Genomic DNA, 20,123 nt, shown 5'->3' with positions numbered 1-20,123 from the left:
AATATACTCCTACGTACCAAAGAGACATCGTTAGGGTTAGAAAGTTGTAGGTGTGTTATGTTGGCTCCAGAACCATGGCAATACCTGCCCGGTACAATCCTTGCTGGTTTGGTTTGACCAAAACAACACATTTGGATGAACATTTTAAAGGGAAAGCTCGTCAATCTGCGCCCAGCCACCACCCTCAATATTCATTGTCCTGGCCCAGTGCAGTGACTGTCGTGCAGATGGTGCTCTTTGACAGGCTACTTCAACAGCACCTCCCTAACCTTCACCAAAACCATTACTGGAGGCATCTGTGCAAGCCACAGGCCCCCGTGACTTAAACATCTGTGGCTCTTCACTGCTGCTGGCTTTGAATCCCGGATCTCTGTCCAACAACACCATGGGAATATGTTCATTAGGAGGATGGTGAGGGGCAGTAAACATTGTCCCGGCAAACATGCCCAGAACCCAAGAAATGGGTCCACAAGACCATCGGATGTAGATTCAAATTATTTAATTGAAGGATCGGCTTTCATACATCAGAATACTGAGTACAGGAGTTGGGATGTTGAGACTGTATGAGACCAAATGTGTATTATTGTGTGCAGTTCTGGTCACCTACCTACAGTAAAAACATCAATGAAAATTAACTACCTGAGTTATAGGGAAAGGTTGATTAACTTAGGATTTTATCCCTGGAATGTAGGAGAATGAGGGGATATTTAATAGAGGTATACAAAGTTATGAGGGGTATAAATAGGGTAAATGCAAGCAGGCTTTTTCCACAAGTTGGGGGAGACTGAAAGCAGAGGTCTAGTAAAAGGTGAAGAGAAACCTGAGGGGGAGCCTCTTCATTGGTGTGAGTGTGGGTGCAGAATCTGCAACATTTAAAGAGAAATTTGATGAAGTATATGCATGGGAGCAGTACGGAGAACTATCTTCCAGTGTAGGTCATTGGAATTAGACAAAATAACAGTTTGGAATGGACTGGATGGGTCTTGTTTCTGTGCTGCAATGCTCTATGTCTCTATGATTGAAGAGAAAGAGAGTATGGGTGTCATAGCGTTAATGTGAAGCTATTACAGCTCGGGGCATTCCCGGAGTTCAATCCACCACCTCCTGTGCATGATACGTGCACTGTCCGTATCCTTTAAACTTAGCACCTCTCACCTTAAAACATGCCCTCAAGTATTCGACAATTTGACTCTCGGTAAAAAAAAATGCCAGCTCTTTATCGATGTCTCTCATAATCTTATAAACCTCTATCAGGCCTCTGCTGCTCCTCTACTTATCCACCCTCTACTTATAGCCCTCTAATCCTGGTAAGCCACTTCTGCACCCTTCCCAAAGACTCAACATCCTTCCTAGAATGGGCAACCAGAATTGTATGCAATACTACAAATGTGGCCTAACTAGAGTTTCATGAAGCTTCATCCTAACTTCCTGACTCTTGAACTCAGTGCCTCAACTAATAAAGGCAAGCATGCCCTTGGACTTTAAAATCCCTCTGTACATCAACACTGTTAAGGGTTCTGCTGGTAAAAGTGTATGGTGCCATTACCTTTAATACTCTAAAGTGCAACAGATCATACTTGGCTAGGCTAAACTCCGTTTACCATTTCTCCACCCATATCTGCAGCTGATCTAAATCTTTTGGCAATAGTATGTACTATCCACACCACCACCAATCATTGTATCTTCTGTGGATTTACTAACCCAAGCATCCATATTTTCGTCCAGGTCACTTATAATCACCACGATGTTCAGGCAGATGAGAGTAGTTGCATTCGGCATAACGTTCCTGTACTAAACTGTTCAATGTTTCCCCATTTACTGCTTTCATTTCTGTTTTGTCTTTAAACTTCGAATCTAATCTTCCAATGTGCGGTCCCATTAACCTCGTGCTCCTCTGATATGCGGATATCTATGTTGCATCGGTAGCCTGATCTCAGTGTAATGTGGGATCAATGACCTTATATTTCTCGTTTGTGACGCCTTTAACCTTGCGTCACTGTTCTGTGAAGGAAGACAGAGGTTTCTCAATGCTGGCTCCTGCTTCCCTGTTCAAACTCTGCTATTTTTTTATTGAATTAACCTCAGCCCAAATCAAGTCCTGAACTAATTCTGTAGCTCGCTAGACACATGGGGAGAAACCACAGAGAGTGAGAGGCTCTAATACAACACCATTGGTCATTAAGGTTTTGAAGAGTAATCAAGTTTCTGGAGGATTTGTAAGCAAGTGCTGTGGCCAGGACCTGCCATGACCAACCACACTTTGAATTAACGCCTTTTGAGTCAGAACACCTGGCCAGCACAATAAAGTCACCAATGTGCCCATTCCTGTCCCTGTGTCAGCTCTGCCAGTACGACCACGATGGATTGCTCTCAAGCAGTAGTTCTCCTCCACCTATATTAATCTAGAACCAAATGATGCCCTGTTAGTGGTTTCTACCTCAAAGCATGATCAGGATCAAAGGTCAGTACAGACCTTGCAAGTTCTGCCTGTAGCTCTGTGGGCTTCCTCCAGGAATTCTAGTTTCATCCCACGTCCCAGAACACAAAGTGCAGGAGAAACTCAGCAGGTCAGGCAGCATCTGTGGAGGGAGATGAACCGTCTGTTTCAGGTTGAGACCATTCATTAGGACTGAGTTCCTCCAGCATTTTGTGTGTGTGTGTGTGTGTGTGTTGATCCAGTTTCCCAGCATTTGCAAGTGTCTCTTCTTTCTCCAAAATTATGTAGGTTGTGAGGTTTATTCACTTTTATAAACCGCCATCAGTGCGAATGTAAGTATTAAGCGGGGGTTAATTGGACATGGGGAGAGTAAAATGGGAGCCTGGTGGAGCGCCCAGGCAACATGGACTGAAGACCTTTCTCGGTGCTGTCTGGTGCACATGTGACATGCAATGTGCTGCCTCTGGGGGTTGTGGTTAGCAGCATAGCTGCTCTCTCCTGGTGGCCAGATGAGATCCCCCAGAACACTGGATGAATGGAGGAGAGGTGGTGCTGTCATTCCAACACACAGTTGTGCAGTATCCTCCTTCCAGCTCCTATCACGATGTTCCATCGAACTCTGGATCACAGTCCACAAAAAAAAAACCCAAAAGAGTAAGTGGGAATGGAAATATCCAAAGTGAAGGGTTAAACAGGAAATTCACAGTCGGAATCAGAGCAGATCTGGAAGTTTTAAAGCGGAGCTTCACCGATATGACTACGTTGGTGAGGAAGAGCATCCAAAAAAGTCTTGGCCAATCCGCCTTGGATGATGTTCTTGTATCTTCACCTGAACTGGGTCGAACTTCCAGTAATCCCTTCCACGGAGAAAGTAAGCGTAACCTGCAAACAGCAAGCTCAGGTTTAGAGCACAGAGATGGACTCAAGGATTTCTTAAGGACTTGCAGTAACAGTCTCACATCAAAGATACGTAACTCGCGGCATCAATCAACCAATAACATTTCCCTGTACCTTCGTCGTCCGAGGTTCGAGAGGTTGCTAAATCTGGGTTTTGGGAAATGGTGCTCTACTAGTTGGAAACAGAAAATACATTTTGCTTAGTTTTCTCCCTTTTTTTCCACTTTCCTGGTGCATTGAGTTACCCCCGAGACATGATGCAACAGGCATTGACTATCTTCTGCGTTTGCCAACAGATGCTCTGCTGTTGTCTTGATGAGACACCCCTTGATTCCTGATGTGGCCAATATGATGCAAGAGGTAATGCTGTCATGAATGAAACTTGGGTAACACTCTGACCGGTTGCTGTCTTTGAAGCTCGTTCACTTTCATACGCTGACACATACTTGTATAGAATTGGACATGCAGGCTAATCGATGATGACAGATTTCCTCCCCAAGTGTACGCTAACACAACCTAATGACACTTCCAAAAACTGCAGCAACACTTTGATTGCTCTTAGTGAAAACTAAAATGGTTTTGGAATTGTACACAGAGATTCTGATCCACATCACAGTACTTCCAACAAGTCATAGAATCACAAAGTAACATAAAATGCTGGAGGAACTCAGCAGGTCAGACAGCATTCATGGAGAGGAATAAACAGTCAACTGTTCGGGCTGAGACCCTTCATCAGTACTGGAAAGGAAGGGGGAAGAAGCCAAAAAATAAAGTGATGGGGCAGGGGAAGAAGGTGATAAGTGGAGCCGGGTGAGGGGAATGTTAGGTGGGTGGGTGGGAGAGGGGGATGTTAGGTGGGTGGGAGAAGGGGATGTAGAGAGAAGCTGAGAGGTGATAGGTGGAGCCGGGTGAGGGGGATGTTAGGTGGGTGGGAGAAGGGGATGTAGAGAGGTGATAGGTGGAGCCGGGTGAGGGGATGTTAGGTGGGTGGGTGGGAGAGGGGGATGTTAGGTGGGTGGGAGAAGGGGATGTAGAGAGGTGATAGGTGGAGCCGGGTGAGGGGGATGTTAGGTGGGTGGGAGAAGGGGATGTAGAGAGAAGCTGAGAGGTGATAGGTGGAAAAGGAGGAGGAATCTGATAGGAGAGGAGAGTGTACCATGGGAGAAAGGGAAGGAGGAAGGGTACCAGAGGGAGGTGTTAGCTGGTGAAAAGAGAAGGGGTAAAAGAGGTGCGCGAATAGGGAATGTAAAAAAGACATAAGGAGAAGGGGGAAAAATCAATGCCTCTTAAAGTCCAACCCCCTGTCCCTATTGTGAGTGACGGAAATGGGAAAGGGCAGCCAACGGTGAAGCTGTTTCGGCCAACCCTCCGTACCGTGGACACAATGGATTATAGAAACATCGATAAGCCTCAGTGGAAAAATCCTTTCCTCTGTCCTGAGCACCGACCGCCGTGACATTTTACTCGTTACGCCCCACCCCCCTTTAATTCCTTCCTTCTGTGACATCTCTGACAACGGAAGCCCAGGACATTGAGCAATTAAACAGAAGTTAGGTTTAAACTGACCACTGTGTGAGTGAAGGGAGTTCTGGTGGAGGAACCTAAACCTTGGAGGAAGAATCATCGGCAAGGAGAAGTGGAGGTTGGTACGAGCTCTCCGCTGGAGTATTAAGAGTGGCTCCCTGGTCAGTAGCGTGCTCCTCGTGCACGATGATGGAGATCTGGGAGGCTTCTCGTCTCCCGAATTACTACCTCGGCAAATGCATCCTGCTGTAGCTTCTTATCGAGCAGGTTCGGGAACTGTAGCTGGATGACCTTTGGTTGATTGGAAAGGATGAGCAGATGTAGGGAGGTAGTCACCCTAAGGTGCAGGTGGCAGGTAGCTGAGTGACTGTCAGCAGAGAGAAAAAGGAATAGGAAGATGGTACAGAGTAGCCTTGGATACCATTGGTGGGGAACAACCCACACGGGAAAGCTCTCTGGCCCTGTGCCTCAGAAGGGAAGGAGGGGGAAGAGGAGAGTCTGTGGCTGTGAAAGAGACGCGGGCTGGAATGTTGCTTCACACGTGTCAGGGTCAGGGACGTCAAGTCTGAAGGGGGAGGGGGAGCAGGCAGAAGTTGCAGTACATGGTTGGTACCAAAGTCACAGACAGAAAAGGGGGTGAGGTCTTACAAAAAGGAAGGGTTACACTTGAACTCAGAGGGAACAGATATCTTGGCCGGCAGGGTTGCTAGGACAACTGGGATGCAGCAGTTGGTATAAGGATAGATACATCGTGTAGAGAGACCATGAGGAAGGATAAACAGTTGTTAAGGCATAAATGGATCCCGTTGGATGGATTGAAATGTGACTATTTAATGAAATAAATATCAAGTGCAAAAATGATGAACTTAGAACGTGGGTCAGTCAGTATATGTAACTACGATGTTATGGCCATTTAAGAGTCTTGGCTATCACAAAAGCAGGATGTTCCAGGGTTCAGATGTTTCAGGAGGGACGGGGAGGGAGGTAAAAGAGGTGGGGGAGTGGCATTGCTAATCAGGGATGGTATCACGGCTGCAGAGAGGGAGATAACCCTGGAGGGATCGTCTACTGAGTCACTGTGGAAGGAAGTCAGTCATCACTCTGTTGAGAGTATTCTATAGACCATCTACCCCCCCCCCCCCCCCCCATAGTAACACAGACACTGAGGAACAAATCAGGAAACAGATTTTGGAAATGTGCAGAAAAACTGGTCAATGTCTTGGGGGAATTCAACTTCCCTAATATAGATTGGCACCTTTCTAGCGCAAAAGGTTTAGTTGAGGTGGAATTCCTTGGGTGTATTCAGGAAGAATTCCTGACATAATATGTGGACAGGCTGACTTTAGGAGAGGTCATCTAGCAGGTGAGCATTTTGGAGACAGTCACCAAAAATCCCAGACTTTACCATAGCTTTGGACAGGGATCAAAGCAGATAGTCAGGGAAAGTATTTCATTGGGAAGGCCAAATGATGATGCTTATTAGGCAGGAACTTGGGAGTGTAAATGAGGAATGGATGCACCCAGCGAAATACACAACAGCAATGTGGCTTGTCCGGAGAAGGCAGAGGGTGATAGGAGATGGAGAGTATTATGCTTGGAAGTCAGTGACCAGTGGGGTTCTGCAGGCATCTGTTCTGGAATTCCTGCTCTTTGTTATTTTTATTAAAGATCTGGATGAGGAAATGGAAGTGTGAGTGAGTTTGCAGATGACACATAGATTGGTGGTATTGTGGATGGTGTCTGTCATACATTACAATGATACAGATGAAGATTGAAAAGTGGCAGATGGCGTCCCATCAGGAATAGTGTGAAGTGATAAAGTCTGGAAGGTTGCACTCAAAGGCAGACTTCAGGGTTAGTGGCAGGATTCTTAGCAATGTGGAGCAACAGAGGGATCTTGGGTTTGATGTCCTTGGATGCCTCCAAGTTGCACACATCGATGGCTTGGTTAAGAGGTGTGTTGGCCTTTATTAGTCAGGGGAGGGAGTTTAAGAATCGTGAAGTAACGTTGCAACTCTAATACTCTGGTTAAACTACACTTGAAGGATTGTGTTCAATTCTGGTCGCCTCATTATAGGAAAGACGTGGAAGCTTTTAGAAAGGGTGCAGCAGAGCTGGCGCTGGATAACGCCTGGATTAAGGAGCAGATAGGTTGAGAGAGCTGGTGCTTTTCTCTTTAGAATGAACGAGGATGGGAGGTGACATGAAGGAGAAGTGACTTATGCGAGGTATAGATCAAGCGAATACCCTGGGTGGAAATGACTACTACAGGAAGGGATAATTTTAAGGTGATTGTAGGAAAGTTTAAGGAGGATGTCAGAGGAAATTCTGTTTTCACAGAGTGGTGGGTACATGCAATACGGTGCCAGGGGTGCTGGAGGAGGGAGATACATTATGGACATTTAAGGGAATCTTAGATAGGCACATGGATGAAACACAAATGAAGGGCTGTTCAGGTTGATCTTGGATTAGGTTAAAAGGTCGGCACAACACTGCGGGCAGCTGTACTATTCTAATCTCTCCATTCTCGGGGGGTTGATGCAGATACGACAGCAACGTTGAAGAGATATTTAGTCAAGCACACGAACAGGCAGGGACTGGAGGGAGCTACAGACCACATGAAGGTGGATGAGAATAGTACAATTTCACACCACGTTCAGCACAGATGAAGGGTCCACTCCTAGGCCGGCCCATACTCACCGTACTCATCCTGGAAAGCTCCATCGACGCTGGGAGGGAGTCCTTGCCACTCACTGGTGCTGCGCGGGTAAACACTTTCCACGGTATTTCTGTTGACAATGAACTGCCAATAATCATTTCCTTTAAAGAGGTATATCTTATTCTGCTCCAGACCCCACATCAAAGCAGCGTGCACCTCTGCCACAGGAAGGCCCAGGTCAGAGATCAGCTTGGGTCCCAGTACTCTCTGTTCTCCGTCATAGATCCAGTAACTAGAACCTAGCAGTGAACACAAGCAGAAATGATGCAAAAATACTGAGAGCAGTGAATATCATATTCATATACAGACGGGGGCAATCATAAAGAGAACTCTCACCATTACTTTATAACTCTAATTCAAAGGGGAGTAACATAAAGAGAAGAAAATAACATTAACCCTTTGATGCCTCCTCCTAAACGCCTTTTATTTACGTAAACTGATATTCTTGGCTCTTGCTGGGCAATGGACGCCAGTTTTAAGCACCTCTGGTCAGGGTAACGCTGAGCCCATCCAGTCCCCGCTCTGTTACAGGCGACACCACAACCAACCAAAACTCCACCAGCTGCACAGCCTGTCTTCACAGTCATCCCTGATGGGATGAGAAGCACTGATCGCTTCAGTGGCTGGTTGGCAGAGATCAGAGAGAAGAACTCTTGTCTAATCAATGATACCTCAATGACATCCCTCCTCACTAACTTCCACGGAAAACCCTGCTCAGTATCCTCTCATTGCTATTCCCAACTCTGGCTATATCCTCCTAAATCTCAATATCCCCACCCCCATGATTCTGCAGTCCTCCTGTAGCCTGGTGGCTGGAACAGTGCGTGGCCAGAGTTGTACAGCACAGAAACAGGCCCTCGTCCAGGATGATCTACACCAGTTCCACCTGGCAGCACCAGGCCTGTGTCCTCCTACGCCTTGCCTATTTATGTGGATGTCTTTATTCATCTACTACCTCTGGCAGTGAGTCCCTGTGTCAGTGGAAAACTCAGCCGATCCAGTATTTCGCCGTAACTGAAGTCCTGCCGGGGGCCTGACCTAGGAAGACAAGAGTGCCATTGATACCGCCACATCCACCCGAGTCCAATCTGATCAAAGCAGCTCTACCAGGACACCCTGGCTCTTGCATCTTGCGCCTTGGCTCAAATGTCAGGCTGGAAGTGGATAGGTGAGGGTGGAGGAAGGTAGGTGGGGCAGGGAGGGATGGAGTGAGAAGCAGGGAAGTGATGGGTGACAGAACTTGATTGGAGAGGAGAGTGGACCGTGGGTGAAAGGTGAGGAAAGGCACGAGAGGGAGGTGCTGGACAGGCGAGGAGAAGAGAAGGAATGAGAGTAACGAAGATGAGGAATGGAAAAAGGGAGGAGGGGGGAAGGTGGAGAAATCAATGTTCATGCCATCAGGTTGGAGACCATCCTGAAGTGTGAGAGCAAACTTCAAAGAACACAGCAAAACTTCTACAAATGTGGAGATAGAAACTGATGTTAACTTTATAGCTGAAAACTGCAAAATTAGTCATGAGTAGAAAAGAGATAAAAGGGCAATTAAACAAATACTTTGCCTTTATGGAAGAGGTCACAGAAAGCTTCCCAGAAATGCCAGGGAACCAAGAATCTAATGAAAAGGATTAGAGGAAATCAGTATTAGTAAAAATAATAATGCATGAAACTTTAATGTCACTAAAAATCATTAAATCCCCGAGGTTAGACAGCCTGCATTCCAGAGTACTAAAGGAGACAGCCATGGAAATAGTGGATGCATTTTATTTCTCTTCGAGATAGGGCAGTAAAATCCTCTCACCGAGGGAGAGCAGGTAGGGAGCCTCATGAGGTTGCCGAGCCTCATGCTATCATAGGGCTGATGCTAGAGTTGATTATAAAAGTCACTTTGAAATTATTGATGGGCTTAGGCCAAGTCGCAATGAACTGATGAAAGGCAAATCATGTTTCTCAAACCTGCTGGAGACTTTAAAGATGTAACTGATAGGATTGATCAGGAACCAGAGGAGTGGAGTTTTTACAGGACCTGTGATAGTGTCCCACATAGAATGCAGCTACTTTATCAGGGTCAGAGGCAATGACGTGGGCATTGTGTGCACAATATACCTCAACGAGTTCGATGAGTTCGACTTTATCAGGGTCAGAGGCAATGACGTGGGCATTGTGTGCACAATATACCTCAATGAGTTCGATGAGTTCGACTTTATCAGGGTCAGAGGCAATGACGTGGGCATTCTGTGCACAATATACCTCAATGAGTTCGATGAAGAGTTCAAATCTTATGGGTCAGCATCAGACCGTACAGAAACAGGCCTTTCAGTTAACTTCTAAACAGTCTGTGGCCTCCCTTGTCTAGAAAGTTTGCAAAGGAGGTGAAGCAGTTTGAAAACAGGAAACATCAGGGTCACCTCTGCCTGTTGAGCAAGTGGGCAAACACACGGCAGAGGCATGAAATGCAGATAAACGTGAAGGCATCCACTCCAATCAGATAAACAGGAAGGCGAGTTGGGATCTGCTGGTGTGAGGAGGATCTCAGTGTCTGTGGACACTGAAGATAAGCACCAGGCGCAGCCAGTAGTTAAAGCAACATAATGTCTATACAGGAGCAGGGTAATCAGACAGGGCCAAGGTGAGGGTCGCCAGGATACTGTGCACACCTCTCTCTCTCCTCTCTGACACCAAACAGGACAGCACAGGAAGAGGCCCTTTGGCCCATCCCAGATTAAACTAATTCCCACTGCGGCTCAATGTCCTTATCCCTCTATTTCCTACACGTTCATGTGTCTGTGTAAAAACCTCGAACACCTCTACTGGAACTGCTACCAGTGCCAGCCAGATGCCCAGCATTATCTGTGTAAAAAAACTTATCCTGCATATTGGCTTAAGGTTGTGCCCTCTATTATTAAACAGTTCTATCCTGAGTAAAACATTAAAATATTCTGGCTATCTATCTATGCCTCTCATAATCGTACAAACTACTACCAATTCTCCCCTTAGTCTTTGACGCTCCAACCCGTGTTTGTCCAACTTCGCTTTGAATCCAGGCAGCATCCTGGGTCCAAAACCTTCACTTCTTTCCTGTAATGGGGTGACTGATGTACGATTGCCTTATCTCTACCCCTCATGATTTTAGAAACCCCTGTATGATTATCTCTCAGCCTCATTCACTCCAGAGAAAATAGTGCCAACCTATCTATTCTTCCTTTGTAATTAAAGCCTTCCTGTTCTGGCAATATTCTTGTGAATCGTTCCTTCATCCTCTCTGCCTTATTCATAATGTTCCTATAGTTAGACAAACAGAACTTAAAAAAGAGATTCTTCAACATCTTGTATAGCTCCACCCCCGTCTCAATGCCCCGTCTGATGAATGCATGCAGGGTACACGTCGTCTTCACTATCTTGACTAACAGTGTCCCCAGTTTCATGAAACAATGCACTTCAATCCCTAGGTCGTTCTGCTCTGCAGCAATCTAGAGCCCTGTCATTTTCTGTGCAAATCACAGACTTCATGCCCAGACAGCTGTTCCTGTGCTGTGCTGGTTTAACGACCCAAAGAATGAGTTAAATTCTACCATTCCTTGGCCTACTTTCACAGTCGATTTCAATCCTGTTCTCATCTGAGACAACCTTCTCCATCACAACACTCCCAAACCAATGTCATTCGAAAAATACTAATCATACAACCGCAATTCCCAGCGTCGGTCCCTCTGGCATATCACTGGTCACTGGCCTGCAATCTGTAAAACAACCCTCCACTACCACCCCCCGACTCCATCCACCAAGCCAACTTTATATCCAATTGGCTCACCCACCCTGGATCCCACCTGCTGTCATCTTCCAGACCTTTCCACGTGCAGATAGATTCGATTCCTCAAAATCCTCTCCACTGATGTTAGGCTCACTGGCCTGCAGTTCCCTGGCTTGTCCACACAGCCCTCTTAAATAAAGGTGCAACTTTAGTCCTCAGCTGTGGTTAGTCAAGTTCTGGGAATACCTTCACTTTTGTATAAATATATTTGAGGACATCATTGTTCTTTTCCCTGAACTCCCTATCTGGCCACAATCTTCTCCACTGTAAATACAGACAAAATGTTTTCATTTAATACCCTACTCATCTCCCTTGACTCCACACATGGATGACACACTACTCTCCCCCCAGTTACCTTTTCTATATTAATACACCCATGGGTTCTTTTCAGATTCTCCTTTATTCTTCTAAGGATATCTTACGTCCACATTTTGGCCCTCCTGATCTTCTGCTTGTGTACTCCTGCACCCACTAGATCTCGTACCTGTCCCTGACACAGACTTCATTTTAAGCCCATCACCTCTGCTGAGGCACAGACAGATGACAGCGGTTCACAGAGTCCTCTCTTCGGGGCCAGTCTTTCAAATTATCCGAGCTGTAACCCATCCTTGAAGATCCCTCCTCTTTCAGGGATGAGGTCTTTGGAGTCTCTGTAAGAATTTCTGTAGCACTGGGTTTTTACCGCATGGAGTTGCTAGCCCCGTGTCCAACCCTCTTCCTTTCGCAACCGGGCGTGGAACAGTCCATGGTAGAGTTATACCTGACATATGCCTCTTTAATTTTCCTGACCAGAGCCTCAACATCACTTGCCAGCCAAGGTACCCTCCCTCCTGTTAGCCCTGCCCTTCCATTTAATTAGCAGGAATATTCCGGCCCTGAACTTTCACTGGCTCACTTTTAAAAGGTCTCCACTTGCTGGACGTCCTTTTATTTACTTAAATCCTCTCCCAATCAACTTCTGCAAGTTCCAATCTCATGCCATCAAAATTAGCCCTGCCAATTTGAACTTTAAAATAGTTATGGAAAAATATAGGTCTAGTCCACAAGTTAAAGTAGTTTTGTAGAATTCTGGTCAATGGCCTCAGAATGCTCCCCCACCGATAGATCAGCCCTGCCTCATTTCTGAACATAGTGTTGGGCATTACCCCTCTTTAATTGGACCACCTACATATTGCTTGAGAAACCTTTCCTTGGCACACTTGGCACTTTCTGCCCCATTAGCACTATGGCAGTCCCATTAAAATTAGGCAAGGCATAGAATATGAGTTGGGATGTTATATTGCAGCTTTGCAAAAAACTGGTTATGAAAACTTGGAGCTCTGTGTGCAGTTCTGGTCAGGACACCATAGAAAGGATGTGGTTGCATTAGAGAGGGTGTGCAGAGGCGATTCACCAATTTGTATATGGGCAAAAATTAACAGGACTTTAGTTACAGGAAGAGACTGAATATGTTGTGCTCATCTTCCCTGGAATAAAGAAGGCTGAGGATGATCTGAGAGAGAGATAGGGTAGCTAAACACAATCTTTTTCTCATGGTCAGGGCTATCAAAAACAAGAGGGCATAATCTTTAAGGTGAAAAGTAGTTTTAAAGGGGATAAGTTTTTTAAAAAACACAGAGAATGGTTGCTATCTGGAATGCACTGCTGGAGGCAGTGGTGGAATCGGGTATAATCAGCGCATTTACGGAAGGTAAACTCTGAAACAGGCAGGGCCGAGGAAGATGCTGTGCAGATGCAGGTGAATAGATTAGGGTTGGTGGGCAAAAATGCCAGTGGACATGATGGGTTGAAGCGTGCTTCCATATTGTATAACTCTGTTACTCTGGTTGGTGAGATTTGAGAGTCCATTATGAAAGATGAAGTTTACAGGCACATGATAAGATAGGCTGAAGTTAGCACCATCTCCTTAAGGACTGGTCTTGCCCTGACATTTTTTTTTGAGAGGACTAGAATATAAGAGCATGGATATAAGAGATGGATCTTTATAAGATATTGATCAAACTGCACTTGGAGTATTGTGAGCAGTTTTGGGCCCCATATCCAAGGAAGAACGTTCTGGCATTAGAGAGGGTCCACAGGTCGTTTATGAGAATGATCCCAGATGAAAAGGTTCATGCACGACGTGTGTTTAATGACTCTGGGTCTGTACTCGCTGGAGTTTGGGAGGAGGAAGGGCATTTCAGGATACCTGCCAAATACCAAAAGCCCCGGACAGAGTGCATATGGAAAGGGACGTTTCCAGTAGTGGCAGAACGAGACTCCAGAATACAAGGAACACAGGAGGGGTTTCTTCAGCCACAGAGTGGCAAAACAATTGCTGCAGAGGGCTGTAGCGGCTCAGTCTTTGGGCATATTTAAAGCAGAGGTTGATAGGTTTTTGATTTGTAGGGGTGCCAAAGGTCGCTGATGGGAGTACTGCGCAGGCACAACAGAAGTGTTCCAGTGCAGGTCCGGCGAAGAGCTTTAAAAGCCCAGTCTCTATAACAGAGAGATCCCGCCTAGCGGAGCCGTCAGTAGTCTGAGATCAGAGTAATGAGGCCTTGGCTCAACAAGAACAAACAGAGGCAAGTAAGCGTGTGAGTTCATTCCTTATTCAGCTCTAGAGAGAATGGGGGGCATGTCTACAGGACCAGTGTTATATCCCGGGGGATTTCCAGCCTCCCTGATGGCCGCGTCTGCACCAGATGCTGCTCCTTAGAGACCATTTTAGGGAACTGGAGTTGCAGCAGTACGACCTGTGACTTGTTAGGGAAATTGAAGCAGTGATACTCAGGAGCTACAGGGAGGTGGTCACCCTGAGGCTACTGGAGACCCACGCATCAGGGAACTAGCCGAAATTAGAATGGGTGGCCACGGGGAGATCCCGCTTGTTCTGGGGGGTGCTCGGGAAGCGGTCTCCCGATCTTCGTTGGGTCTCACCAGTACACAACGGTCCACACTGGGAGCACCGGTCACAGTAGATGACCCCAACAGACTCACAGGTGAAGTGTCGCCTCACCTGAAAGGACTGCTTGGGGCCCTGAATGGAGGTGAGGGAGGAGGTGTAGAGAGGGAAAGATGTATTTGGTGGTGGGATCCAGTTGGAGGTGGCAGAAGTTTCGGAGAATTATGTGCTGGACATGGAGGCTGGTGAGGTGGTAGGTGAGGACAAGAGGAACCCTATCCTATTCTTAACTTCCACCCACAGAGACTCCATAGACAACCCCTCCATGACTTTCTCCTTTTCTGTAGCCGTGACACTATCTCTGATCAACAGTGCCACACCCCCACCTCTTTTGCCTCCTTCCCTGTCCTTTCTGAAACATCTAAAGCCTGGCACTTGAAGTAGCCATTCCTGCCCCTGAGCCATCCAGGTCTCTAACAGCCACAACATCATAGCTCCAAGTGCTGATCTACACTTTAAGCTCATCCGCTTTATTCATAATACTCCTCGCATTAAAACAGACACATCTCAAACCATCAGTCAGAGTGAGTCCCTTCCCTATCACCTGCTCATCCTCCCTTTCGCACTGTCTCCAAGCTTTCTCTATTTGTGAGCCAATCTCCCTTTCCTCTGTCACTTCAGTTCGGTTCCCACCCCCCAGCAATTCTAGTTTAAACTCTCCCCAATAGCCTTACCAAACCTCCCTGCCAGGATATTGATCCCCCTCAGATTCAAGTGCAACCCGTCCTTTTTGTACAGGTCACACCTGCCCCAGAAGAGGTCCCAATGATCCAGAAATCTGAATCCCTGCCCCCTGCTCCAATCCCTCAGTCACGCATTTATCCTCCACCTCATTCCATTCCTATATTCACTGTCACGTGGCACAGGCGGTAATCCCGAGATTACTACCTTTGGGGTCCTGCTTCTCAACTTCTTTCCTAACTCCCTGTAGTCTGTTTTCAGGACCTCCTCTCTTTTCCTACCTATGTCGTTGGTACCAGTACTGTATGTACTATGGCCTCTGGCTGTTCACATTCCCACTTCAAGATATCGTGGACACAATCAGAAAGATCCAGGCACCTGGGAGGCAAACTACCATTCGAGTTTCTTCCCCGTATCCACAGATTCACCTGTCTGACCCCCTAACTATCGAGTCCCCTATCACTACTGCCTTCCTTTTCCTTTCCCTACCCTTCTGAGCCACAGGGCCGGACTCTGTGCCAGAGGCATGGCCACTATTGCTTCCCCCAGGTAGGCCATCTCCCCCAACAGGAGTACTTATTGTTAAGGGGGACAGCCGCTGGTGTACTCTCTAGCATCTGCTTCTTGCCCTTCCCTCTCCTGACTGTGACCCAGTTATTTGTCTCCTGAGTCCCCGGTGTGACTACCTGCCTATAGCTCCTCTCTATCACCTCCTCACTCTCCCTGACCAGACGAAGGTCATCGAGCTGCATCTCCAGTTCCCTAACGCGGTCCCTAAGGAGCTGCAGCTCGACGCACCGGGTGCAGATGTGGCCGACTGGGAGACTCCAGAACTTCCCACACCCAACACCGAGCACAGAAAACCGGCCTCACACACTTTCTTTCTGTCCGTATTCAAAACAGATAACCTCCCTCGCTTCGACCCATTATCACCGAAGCCCCATTGAGCCAAAGCCTTCCTACTCTCTCCCTCTCCTCTGTCACGCACTCCGTAAAGCTGTCTTCTTTTTAAACTCTCCCGCTGTTCTCACGGGCCGACCTCCACGCACCTGCCCCATTCAAACTGCTGAAGAAATAGCTATGTTCCTATAATTTTAGGATAAAGGAGGGACATTTTGGCCAGAGATTAAGAAAATCTTCACACAGAAGGCCGTGAATATTTATAAGACCATAAGACTACAAGACAGCAAAGCAGAATTAGGCTATTTGGTCCATCAAGCCTGCTGCGCCATTTCACCATTTGAAATTCTCTGCTGAAGAAGGCGGTGGATGTTCTTGCAGGCTGCATCAGTACGTCGATCGGGTCTCAGGAAGGAGGGTGGACGAGAAACGGGGATGGTGGAACAAGCATGAGGCTCACTGCCACCCCACCTCCCACCAGACTGAGAGGCACCTTCATTACCCCACTGAACGAGCCTTCAGCGTGAGCAAATCACAGACTGCTAAACAATTCAGTGGGTCAGGCAGCATCTGTGGAGGTGGAGGGATAACTGACATCGGGTCAAAGCCCTTCAGCTTCATCAGGGTCTCAAAATTAATGCTGACCGTCTGTCTGCCTGCGCGGGTACTGGCTGATCGAGTGGGTTCTCCCACTGATTTTGCTCCCAGTACCGGGTTCTGCAGTCCCTGGCATCTCTGAGCCCCATGGACTGACTCAAGTTGGTTGTCACCTGATGGAGGGCAAGAGTGGGGTCATTAATTCTCCTTGTGCAGAGGAGGTTCTGCAGTCTGTGATTGGGCAGGTGGGTCACTTCCTTTGGAATGGGGGCTGAGGAGGAACCTGACAGAGATGTACAAGGTCATGGGGGGTAGCGAGAGGTGACTACTGCCAGAGGGTCTAAGGTGAGGGGAAGGAGGGTTACAGAAGATTTGTGATCTGTAATACATGCAGAGGTGGCAGGAGCAGTGACTTCGACAACAGATAAAGCCGAGTTAGAAAACTGGATTAGTATAGACGGGAATTTGCTGGCTTGTTCTTAGCTCCTTGACCGACTGAAAATGCAGGCTCCCCCAACAAGAATAAGCAACATGGTGTATTGATGTAAATTAATACATGTTACATGAACAAATTTGACAATATTTTCCCTGATTTTCTTAATCCTTCGTGAGTTCGAGTTTTTTCCCCTAGTTCACCTCCTACACCTATCATCTGCAGATTGAGAGGAAGGAGTCAGTTTTATAGAGTTAAGCAGAATGGAAACTCTTGCAGTTATCTGAAATAAACAATATGCCATTCCTCAGTCCACTTGCCCAGTCGATCAAGATCCCATTGTAATCTCAGATAACCTTCTTCATTGTCCACTATACCACTTATTTTAGTGTAACCTGTACACCTATTAACTATGCCACCAGTATTATCATTCAAACCCTAAATAACAGTGAACCCAGCACCAAACCCTGCTACACACCACTGGTCAAAAGCTTCCAGTCTGATAAATAATGTTCCACCACTACACTCTGCCTCCTTCAAGCTAAATTTGTACCCTGCTGCACAAACGAGAGATTCTGCAGATTCTATCCCATAGATGCTGCCTGGCCTGCCGAGTCTCTCCAGCACTGTATGCGTAATTTGTATCCTAATGGCAAGCTCACCGTATGTTTGAACTTTCCAGTGGGGCCTACCACGTGATACCTTGTCAAAGCTCAAACCATGTAGATAATTGCTATGCTTCATAAAACTAATTGAAAGAAAAACATGGAGCCAAGAATGATGTGCCTTAGTTTTGTTTTCCTTTCGTGAGGCACATATGTCATCCATGTACTTTTATATATAACCTGTAATGTGTAAACAAAAAGGCTTAATCAAACAATATACTTACAATATTACTGAAATATTAAATACACAACAATAATATTTTCCACACTTCCCTCATCTATCTTCTTGGTCATCTCTTCAAAATACTCAACCAATTTCTTGAGCTACGACTTCCTATGCACAAGGCCACACTGATCAGTTGGATGTCTGTCCTATCTGTCAGAATTACCTCTAATAACTGACACACCACTGACATTAAGTTCAATGATCCACAGTTCCCAGGATTTTCCTTGCACCCTTTCTAAAATAAAGGCACAACGTGGGCCACCTCCAAGTCTTCTGCCACCTCACTATTGATGGCAGAAATATCTCCACAAGGGACCCTACAACCTCTTCCCTGGCTTAGAAAAATAGAGGGCTATGGGTAACCCTAGGTCATTTCTAAAGTAAGTACAGCACAGCATTGTGGGCTGAAGGGCCTGTATTGTGCTGTAGGTTCTCTATGTCTCTATGTTTCTGTAATGTCCTAAGATACACTTGCTCAAGATCCAGAGATTGATTTACCTTTATGCATTTTAATATGTTAAAGCACCTACTTAGAACCTGTTCGTGACACAATTGCAAATGGATGACAATATCCATTGATGAACTAGCTGAGACAAGAGCTCAGAAATCCGGTAAAAGGCCATGATCTGATCTGATGTTCAGTTTACAGCTGATCTTTAACCCTGAACTCCACTTCCCCGCACTAATCCCCGACCATCGATCCATCTCCCTGGAACATATTCAGCTCCAAGTGTTTGCAGCCTCTTTAGTGAAGATCCACCACCGTTTGGATCATGAAACATTTCACGGCTTGGCATCAAGTGGCAAATCCCTTACTTTGATACCCTGAGGCCTGATTGTAGATGTTATTCCATCAAGATCCTCGGTAACTAGAGAAAAAGCTACTACTCCTACATTCAAATTCTCTGCAGTGAAGGCCAAGACGCCATCTGCCTTCCTGGCTGCAATCCCTACACGTTAACCCTCTGGTGTGTGTGCAAGGACACTGCTCACGCTGAACAATAACTCCTTTCCAATAAATCTTATTAAAACAAACTTTTATTCTTTCTACTGAAGTGAATTACTTGCATTTTCCCACATGCATCTTCCATGTCCTTTCCCGTGCGCTTATCCATCAGCAACAGCCTAGACCATCTCGCTACTGAGTATGAGAGTGGTGGAATATGTACGAACATCAACCATTTAAGCTTTACAGGTGCCTCTAGCCCTAGTTGTCTCATGCATTAGTATGAAGGTTAGGAAAGGACAGGAGGGTCAGCTGCAGACATACAGAGTAATCTGAGGAAATCGAACCTTGAAAAATCCAGAAGTTGCCACCGGTGTCCTCAAAGCCGGCATCAATGTGGTCTGGGAAGTCCCACCAGTGCTGCGAGGCCAGGGCTGGGTAGCCAGGCTGAAGCTGTCTGTTCCTCAACCTCCACACATACTTGGATTTAAAAAAGAAGAGCTCCCCGCGGATCATTGAGACTGCATCGAAGTCTGTCTCACAGGCATCTGGCTGCAATCACAGTGGTGACAAATACACATTCAATGCACAGGACAAGGACCCAGAAATTTCACACGCGCTCTGTCTCCAGCCACAGCCACTTTGCAAAACGAACAGATTCAAAGTAGCTCTCAGTAAAGACCAGGGGTAAACTAGCCAACCCAACCCTCAATGTCAACGCTACCAGTCCAAGCTACCTTCATCACTCTCGGGTCAGCTCGGAGTAGGAACCTCACAAAAACCATCAGTTTTTTTACCTTGGACATGAGTTTGCTTGTTAGGTGCATCAACAGCTGGGTTGAACATATCACTCCCCCATCATCTTGACCACATTGTTAAGACACCTTACAAAGACTGCTCCGACTACACTTCCTAAACTTGCAGCCTCTGGAATTTTGACCTGGCCACAGGTGGGAGATTTCACCATGGTGGCTTCAATGGATCTTGCGATGCTCACCACGTACGAGGAAAAATGTACAAAAGTCCAACACAGGAGCAGGCCCTCTGGGCTATGATGACTGTGCTGACAATGATACACATCAAAATTAATCCCACCTGCCTGCATGTGGCCCATATCCCTCCATTCCCAGCCCATTCATTTGCTGTCTAAACATTAAGAACTTGATTGAATTTTCTGAAGAGGTGACCAAAAGGAATGACAAGGTTGCATTAGTAGATATTGTCTACGTGGACTTTAGCAAGGCCTTTGACAAAATACTCTATAGCAAGCTCGACCTGATGTGAGATCAGCTGGGATCCAGGGTGAGCAAGCCAACTGGACATAAAGCTGGCATGGTGGGCTGAGTTCG

The 20,123-nt window shown here is 46.5% G+C and overlaps 1 protein-coding gene across 1 annotated transcript; it reads right to left on the bottom strand.

The window, feature by feature from the left end:
• Nucleotides 1-315: 315 nt before the first annotated feature.
• LOC140732637 (stromelysin-3-like) lies at nucleotides 316-19,879 on the bottom strand. The gene is made up of 4 exons (XM_073055334.1): nucleotides 19,664-19,879; nucleotides 19,122-19,326; nucleotides 7,559-7,816; nucleotides 316-3,319 (listed from the first exon to the last, which is right to left on the bottom strand). The coding sequence occupies exons 1-4, from the start codon at nucleotides 19,877-19,879 to the stop codon at nucleotides 3,195-3,197; spliced, it is 804 nt and encodes a 267-aa protein (XP_072911435.1). The 3' UTR covers nucleotides 316-3,194.
• Nucleotides 19,880-20,123: the final 244 nt, after the last annotated feature.

This window comes from Hemitrygon akajei, chromosome 9 (assembly GCF_048418815.1).
Source record: "Hemitrygon akajei chromosome 9, sHemAka1.3, whole genome shotgun sequence".
NCBI lineage: Eukaryota > Metazoa > Chordata > Chondrichthyes > Myliobatiformes > Dasyatidae > Hemitrygon > Hemitrygon akajei.
Note: the sequence above shows the minus strand (reverse complement) of the source record. Positions and strands in the feature narration are given on the sequence as shown.

Coding starts and splice junctions, on each gene's coding strand:
- LOC140732637 (XM_073055334.1), bottom strand. CDS start 19,879: ATGCAGGCAGGTGGGATTAATTTTGATGTGTATCATTGTCAGCACAGT. Junction 19,327..19,663: donor GTGTAGTCGGAGCAGTCTTT/GTAAGGTGTCTT, acceptor CTGTGATTGCAG/CCAGATGCCTGTGAGACAGA. Junction 7,817..19,121: donor CAACTTCTGGATTTTTCAAG/GTTCGATTTCCT, acceptor GTTCACTGCTAG/GTTCTAGTTACTGGATCTAT.